Genomic DNA, 8,738 nt, shown 5'->3' on the forward strand with positions numbered 1-8,738 from the left:
TCTAAAACCAAAGTTGCTCCCCTGCCAAATACAAACATGCCAAGTATGTGTAGCTCACATATCTATGTAAATCATGCATTGATAGAAGTCAATGATAGAATTGTGTGAAAATGTTTGATCCATGTCATCAAGTTGTGATTCAGCCCTCAGTTGAGAACATGTACCCACAATGCTGGAAACCAGCAGCTCTGACGAGTCATAGATAGTGACCTCCCTTGTCTCTCCCCTAATCTCATGTTTGAAAAAAGCTAGGTGTGCCCACAAGAGGATTGCTAAGATGATAGGTTGGTACATGACTGGCAGACAGGTCAGGAGCCAACAGAAGCATGCTTTGCTTGAAACAGGTGCTTCCCTCAGAACATGTGGAACATAGACACTCCTCTTTACCGGCCCTTGGCATTGGGGACGTTTTGGCTATTTGTAGGCATGTGGGTACTTTTGCATAAGTAACTATGAAAATGTTGTAAATATCAAAATGTTGATGGTTGGTTTAACATACTGTAGTACCTATGTTAATTAAATGTATACAAAAATAAATTGAAGACTCATAAATGCATTTTAAAACAGTGTTTTTTACACTGCTGATACTCACTGTTTATTATCTATGCATAATCACTTTACCCCTACATACATGTACAAATTACCTCAATTACCTCAACTAACCATTATTACCTCAACTAACCTGTAACCCGCACATGGACTTGGTACCGGTACCCCCTGTATATAGCCTCATTATTGTTATTTTATAGTTACTTTTTTTTTTAACTTACATTTATTTAGTCAATATTTTCTTAACTCTATTATCTCAAAACTGGGCTTGTAAGTAAGCATTCACGGTAAGATCTACACCTGTTGTAGTTGGCGCATGTGACAAATAAACATGTATTTGGTTTGAGATTCTGAAGTACAGTATAGCATTTGTCCCCCCCAAAAACACAAAAAAATAAATAAATAGGACTGCTATTAAAACAGACATGAAAGGGACTCATTTCAGAATGCCATTCCTGAAATCGAAGACCATTTAGCCTCAAATACATATAAAACTACACGTGTGCATCTAAATTAGCCTCAAAATTGCTTTTAAGGCAGAAAATTCTCATTTGTCCCCCCTTTTGACTGTACATAATAATGCTTTCCCGTCTGTGGTGACAAACAGTGGGAGCAAACATTGCATAGCATACAGCTGACTCATGTGTTTCATACAATGGAACCAGAGATTCTTTGGATGTCACATCAGGTATAAAACAGGCTGCAGACCGGCATAGCTATAGCATCGCTCAAAATAATCATAAACATGCAGGGAAAGGTGAGTTAATATTGTTCTTTGCAGTTTAGAGGTCATGTGATCTGATTATTACTGTATATACAGTAATGCAGTGGTTTTATAGAAATATATACATTAAATACAGTAATAACACTATACAAAGATCAAAATTCAGTGCTTCTACGTCTGCATTGCTTGCTGTTTGGGGTTTTAGGCTGAGTTTCTGTACAGCACTTTGTGACATCGGCTGATGTTAAAAGGGCTTCATAAATACATTTGATTGATTTGATTGAATAATGCAGTCCAGTGTAAAGCATTGTATTATAACCACCAATTAAAGGAAAGTTCTACACAGTTCTGAACACATTCTGGTCACATTTTCTTCTGGCTAATTGCAAGAGTATTTGTTTTCAGATCATCTTCTACGAGGACAAGAACTTCCAGGGTCGCTCCTATGAGACCAGCCAGGACTGCCCTGAGCTGACCTCCCACCTGAGCAGGTGCAACTCCTGCAGGGTTGAGAGCGGCTGCTTCATGGCCTACGATCGCAACAACTACATGGGAAACCAGTACTTCATGCGAAGGGGCGAGTACCCTGACTACCAGCGTATGATGGGTTTCGATGACTGCATCAAGTCCTGCCGTAACATCCCCATGGTATGAAGCACCATGATACATCACAGATTCCAACACAGTGTAACGTTTATAATAAACTAATCCCATATACAAAATGTATCTTAACAGCACAGAGGAAACTACAAGATGAGGATCTACGAGAGGGAGAACTTCGGAGGTCAGATGCACGAGATGAGCGAGGACTGTGACTCCATCCAGGAGCGTTACCGTATGTCAGACTGCCAGTCCTGCAACGTGATGGATGGCCACTGGCTGATGTACGAGCAGCCCCATTACAAAGGCAGGCAGATGTACATGAGGCCTGGAGAGTACAGAAACCTCAGAGAGATGCAGGGTTACAATGGAATGAAGTTCAGTTCCATTAGAAGGATCACCGACTCCTGTTAAATTATCAGGCCCACCTGTTCAGTGAAACGGTTGACTTTTAAATAAAAAAAAATGTTTTTTTTTCTTATTTAATATCAAGTCTTTTGTCTTGTTCTGCAAAAATCCACAGAGGCCCAACACAACACAATTTTACCAGTCCAGTCATGTCCTGCTTTGTCCTGATTCAAACACTTTCCATAAGTGGTTGAAACTACATTGATCCTATACTCCTTTTGCCCTTGAATAAAATCATCACGTTTTGCAAGGCACGCCAATGCATCACTCTACTACTGGAGCCCAATGTAAAACTAGAGACCCATGATTAGATACAAAACAAAGAGTAGGATAAAGTGTTGGAAGTCGTAATAGAACTATCAATGCATAGCTTTTACCTAATGGATGTAGCTAATAATGTATATTTTATAAAAATTTTAGTTGCATTTCCTTCCAATTTCCTATTTAAAAAGGTAAAATGAACCAGTCAGTGTCTGACCCAAAACATGAACCTGTAGGGACATACAACACTGAACACAGTATGGTATATGAGTGTTTCTGAGAAATGGCGCTGGGCCAGTAACCGAAAGGTCGTTGGTTTGAATCCCCGAGCCGACTAGGTGAAAAATCTGTCAATGTGCCCTTGAGCAAGGCACTTAACCCTAATTGCTCCTGTAAGTCACTCTGGATAAGGGTTTCTTCACTGATTAAATAATATGGTAACTATATAATTGTTTTTAATGGTTAAATAGTAGTGTGTTTACGTGCCATCAAATATTACCATGCTCTAGAGTATGCCAAACCTACCAAAAACATTTAGAAATGGAGGGTATACACTTTTTTCCTTTCGTGTTTGTTTAATTTTAATTGTATTATGTTAATGCTCAATATACCGCGTAATAAATGCTTATTATATTTAAAACACACCTAAATAGATGGACCTGGATTTTTCCACATTTCACACCTCTTTTCTGGGTTGAACTTTTCCTGTTCTCCTGTATCTTGCACACACAACTTTGTGTTTGCAAAACTATTGTCAGATAGTAGTTTTCAAATGAGATAGATATGGAAATGATCAGGCACATCAAATTACTCTGTTTTCTATGTGTGAACATTTACCAGTCAACATTCTGAAATACTGAAACAAAACATCAAACTCCCTACTCCCATGTCACAAAATATACATTCCCAATATACATTCCCTCAAACAAGACCAAGCAAGAACTTCACTTGAGTTTTGGCTTTGAATGAACTCCAATTTGTCCACCTGGGGTCTGACCTCTGCCTTTCCCAGTTGGTTACCCAAGTACCTACCTTGCAGACTCTGTTAAGATGCTTGAGGTGGTCTTCCAAGGTATGTCTATAAATGGCAATGCTATCCAGATACAGTTGCAGTTGGAAGTTTACATACACCTTAGCCAAATACATTTAAACTCAGTTTTTCACAATTCCTGACATTTAATCCTAGTAAAAAATGCCCTGTCTTAGGTCAGTTAGGATAGCACTTTATTTTAAGAATGTGAAATGTCAGAATAATAGTAGAGATAATTATTTATTTAACCTTTTCCTTTCATCACATTCCCAGTGGGTCAGAAGTTTACATACACTCAATTAGTATTAGCATTGCCTTTAAATTGGCTTTAAATTGGCATTGCCTTTAAATTGTTTAACTTGGGTCAAATGTTTCGGGTAGCCTTCCACAAGCTTCCCACAATAAGTTGGGTGAATTTTGGCCCATTCCTCCTGACAGAGCTGGTGTAACTGAGTCCGGTTTGTAGGCCCCCTTGCTAACACACGCTTTTTCAGTTCTGCCCACAAATGTTCTATAGGGTTGAGGTCAGGGCTTTGTGATGGCCACTCCAATACCTTGACTTTGTTGTCCTTAAGCCATTTTGCCACAACTTTTGAAGTATGCTTGGGGTCATTGTCCAGACCCATTTGCGACCAAGCTTTAACTTCCTGACTCATGTCTTGAGATGTTGCTTCAAGGTCTGCTAATATTGTCAGAAAAGGCCAAACGCCTATTAATAATAGCATTTATGGGCATCATTATGTGCCAGGCAGTTACCAAATGTTAAATTGGTACTGAATTATTCCCCTAAAAATTATTCCATGTCAGTGTAAAATGTTACATACAGTGCCTTCAGAAAGTATTCACACCCCTTGACCTCCTCCACATTTTGTTGTGTTACAGCCTGAATTTAAAATGGATTAAATTTCGATTTTTGTCACTGGCCTACACGCAATACCCCATAATGTCAAAGTGGATTTTTTTATTATTTATTTGTACAAATGAATTCAAAATTAAAAGCTGAAATGACTTGAGTCAATAAGTATTAAATCCCTATGTTATCGCAAGTCTAAATAAGTTCAGCAGGAAAAATTGCTTAACATGTCACATAATAAGTTGCATGGACTCACTCCGTGTGCAAAACTTGTGTTTAAATATATGTTTTAATGAATACCTCATCTCTGTACCCTACACATACAATTATCTGTAAGGTCCCTCAGTTGAGTAGCACATTTCAACTACAAATTCAACCAAAATACCTGGGAGGTTTTCCAATTCCTCCCAAAGGGCACCTATTTGTAGACCGGTTTAAAAAAGCAGACATTAAATATCCCTTTGAGCATGGTGAAGTTATTAATTACACTTTGGATTGTGTATCAACACACCCAGTCACTACAACTATAAGAAAACTGAGGATGGATCAACAACGTCGTAGTTACTCCACAATAATAACCTAATTAACAGAGGGAAAATGCATCAAGACGTTTGCAACAAGACGCTAAAGTAATTCTGCAAAAAAATGTGGCAAAGCAATACATTGTTTGTCCTGAATACAAAGTGTTATGTTTGGGGAAAATCCAATACAACATATTACTGAGTACCACTCTCCATATTTTCAAGAATTGTAGTGGCTGCATCATGTTATGGGTATGGTTGCAATCGTTAAGGACTGGGGATTTTTGGGGGGATAAAAAATCAACTGAATGGTGCTAAGCACAGGCAAAATCCCAGAGGAAAATCTGGTTCAGTCTGCTTTCCACCAGACACTGGGGGTTGAATTCACCTTTCAGTAGGACAATAACCTGAAACACAAGGCCAAATCTACACGTGAGTTGCTTACCAAGAAGGCAGTGAATATTCCTTAGTGGCAGAGTTACAGTTTTGACTTAAATCTCCTTAAAAATCTATGGCAAGAACTGAAAATGGTTGTCTAGCAATGATCAACAACCAATTTGACAGAGCTTGAAGAGTTATGAAAAGAATAATGGGCAAATGTTGCTCAATCCAGGTGTGGAATTCTCTTAGAGACTTACCCAGAAAGACTCACAGCTGTAATTGCTGCCAAAGGTGTTTCTGAAAAGTATCGACTCGGTGTGTGATATTAAATTAGATATTTCTATATTTCATTTTTCAATAAATCTGCAAAGAAATCTCAAAACATGTTTTCACTTTTGTCATTTTAGGGTATTGTGTTTAGAAAAAATATATATTTAATCCATTTTAAATTCAGGCTGTAGCACAACAAAATGTGGAAAAAGTCAAGGGGTATGAATACTGTCTGAAGGCACTTAGTAATCATATAGTTGCTACCGCTCCACTTTACTAACCACTACTAGAATGTTCTTGGATTCCAGATATAAAATTTCACAATTTATGAATTGTTTGCCTACAGTTTTGCTGGAGGAAGGAAAATCCCAACAACCATCTAATTACATTGGGAACATTCATATATTCATTTTCATCCACATTAATTCACACTGGGCAAGACCAGCTAATATGACATCATGTTTTTCAGTCATGTGTTATATTTTTTCCAATAGACTGATGTTTGAATCATGATGCTTCCATTTTTTGTGTTTTTCTCTAAATAAAAGATTGGAATAGTAATACCCATGAACAAATGTCAGTTGACTTAGTGGAATATCTCTGAAAAGTCTCGATATGAAGAGTTCCCCCTCCTACTGTTATTCAACAGAAACAATAAAGGCATGGGCTCTCCTCACAAATGCACCCAGCTGGAAATAATGACCCTTTAATAATGACCCTTCAAAGGCCACTTTGTACTGTACAGGGAGGGGGGCCTCTATGCCATGTTGCTCTGTCAGGGGTTTGAACAATGAAGCCACATATTCTTTATTGGTCGGCTCAGGTATAAAAGCGATAGGGGGGACATACAGAAACTTGTGCAATCCTGAGACCAACACAGTAACCGCAACCATGTCTACGGGCAAGGTGTGTGGAGCTTTGATGAAACTGGGCATTTAAGCAGCAGTTTTTCAAATTTGTTTAAAACCATCAATGAATTGTACTGTACTGTTAGAACTACATCTATTTTTAATAAATTGTGGTTTTGTTGTGTGTTTTTAGATCATCTTCTACGAGGACAGGAACTTCCAGGGTCGTTCCTATGAGACCTCCAGCGACTGCCCTGAGCTGACCTCCTACCTGAGCAGGTGCAACTCCTGCAGAGTTGAGAGCGGCTGCTTCATGGTGTACGATCGTTCCAACTTCCAGGGAAACCAGTACTTTGTGAGGAGGGGAGAGTATGGTGACTACCAGCGTATGGGCATGTCTGACTGCATTAGGTCCTGCCGTAACATCCCCATGGTAAATATATTAAGCCTGTTCATTTTGACTCCCATAGGCCACATGCACAACTCCAGCAAAAGCAATGTGATGGTATATTTGGAATGATTTGGTAAAACCCTTTTCCCATATCCATTTACAGCACAGAGGAAACTTCAGGATGAGGATTTACGAGAAGGAGAACTTTGGAGGTCAGATGCACGAGCTGAGCGACGACTGTGAGTCCATGACCGATCGTTTCCGCATGAACGACATGCAGTCCTGCAACGTGATGGACGGCCACTGGCTGATGTACGAGCAGCCCCACTTCAGAGGCAGGCAGATGTACATGAGGCCTGGAGAGTACAGGAACATGAAAGAGTTGAGCATGCAAATGGGCTCCAACACTGTGAGGTTCAACAGCATGAGGCGTATTTTGGATTCTTGTTATTAAATTCACCTATGACTAAAATTACGAGTATAAATAAAATCACCTAACTTTTAAACGAAAGTGTCTTTAATTTTGATTTGAGTCCTTGGTTTGAGGTAAAGGGGCATTCAGAAGAGACATCTGCATTTTCATATGGTTAGTTTCCCCATAGAAGTGCAATGGGAGCAGAAATGTCAGTCTATTTCATAACTGATGTGGAATTAATTAATGGTGTTAGAACATGTTCAGAAATCTCAATCTTTTAAAACCACTTATCAGTATATATGGTTAATTTGGAAGTAAATGATAAAGTAATGTCTATTCTAGTAGTAAGTAGATATTCTATTGGAAATACTTTGTATTACAGCTCCTGTTTCAGCTGCAATAGAAGCAACAACACGACACAACTGTGACAACTCTTATTATTCATACTGTGAAGGATAGAAAATGAATTGTGGATATTTGTTGTGAATACATCTTGTGTGGATGTTTAAACTGCAATCTGCAGTTGCATACATTTTTGGACATTTAAATGAATGATATATACCCATTGATTCATGAAGAATATATATTATAAATGCCCCATCAGAACCCAACAATATAAGCTTGTTTTAACGCCTCTGTAAATTTAAACAAACACTGTATAGCCAATACATGGTTAAAAATATACTGTATATATCATATCATATCATCATGGGGTGGCAGGAAGCCTAGTGGTTTAGAGCGTTGTGCCAGTAACCGAAAGGTTGCTGGATTGAATCCCTGAGCTGACAAGGCAAAAAAAAAAACTGCTGTTCTGCCCCTGAGCAAGGCAGTTAACCCACTGTAGGCAGTCATTGTAAATACGAATTTGCTCTTAACTGACTTGCCTTGTTAAATAAAAAAATAAAAAATGTACTGTTGATATCAGTGGATACATTTTTCAAGCCCATTCCCTCAGCTGTTTACCAAAGCAGATTGCCCCTTTAAACGGCTATGAAACATTCTTGATTATTTATTGAGGTGAAGTCTTATTGTAATTAACACCTCCAAAACTGTACCATTTATGCTCCACAAATACTGCCATCCTTACACACATACTGGCACTTAGAAAAGTCACAGGAACCCAGGAGAGGGCAGCACACAGTATAACAGCAGAGTGCTGGATTTTGGACAGAGATGACGGGTCAATAAAAATGATTCAGTTGAATTATTGTATCTCAAATATGATGAGTTTATAGGCTAAACCATTCGATGCAATCCTTATAGATGTTAGACTCATCCAAAGACTGGGATGCTATTATGATTTCTAAATAATAAATGATATTTTATATACATATAATTTATTTTATATTTTATATCACATACAATTTGAATATCATAATGTATATGTAGATATACATAATGCATCATGTAGATATGCATAATGTAGATCTGCATAATGTAGATATGTATAATGTCAATAAGCATAATGTAGATATGTATACATTTCT

The 8,738-nt window shown here is 38.1% G+C and overlaps 2 protein-coding genes across 2 annotated transcripts; both read left to right on the forward strand.

Annotated features, from left to right (window-relative positions):
- The first annotated feature begins 1,198 nt into the window (after window positions 1-1,198).
- LOC112224961 (gamma-crystallin M3-like) lies at window positions 1,199-2,354 on the forward strand. Its single transcript, XM_024388548.2, has 3 exons — window positions 1,199-1,306; window positions 1,679-1,921; window positions 2,009-2,354. Exons 1-3 carry the CDS (start codon window positions 1,295-1,297, stop codon window positions 2,285-2,287), a joined length of 534 nt encoding a protein of 177 aa, XP_024244316.1. The 5' UTR covers window positions 1,199-1,294; the 3' UTR covers window positions 2,288-2,354.
- Window positions 2,355-6,395: 4,041 nt separating this feature from the next.
- LOC112224962 (gamma-crystallin M3-like) lies at window positions 6,396-7,342 on the forward strand. Its single transcript, XM_024388549.1, has 3 exons — window positions 6,396-6,503; window positions 6,639-6,878; window positions 7,000-7,342. The coding sequence occupies exons 1-3, from the start codon at window positions 6,489-6,491 to the stop codon at window positions 7,288-7,290; spliced, it is 546 nt and encodes a 181-aa protein (XP_024244317.1). The 5' UTR covers window positions 6,396-6,488; the 3' UTR covers window positions 7,291-7,342.
- Window positions 7,343-8,738: the final 1,396 nt, after the last annotated feature.

The sequence above is a fragment of the Oncorhynchus tshawytscha genome, linkage group LG26, assembly GCF_018296145.1.
Source record: "Oncorhynchus tshawytscha isolate Ot180627B linkage group LG26, Otsh_v2.0, whole genome shotgun sequence".
Lineage (NCBI taxonomy): Eukaryota > Metazoa > Chordata > Actinopteri > Salmoniformes > Salmonidae > Oncorhynchus > Oncorhynchus tshawytscha.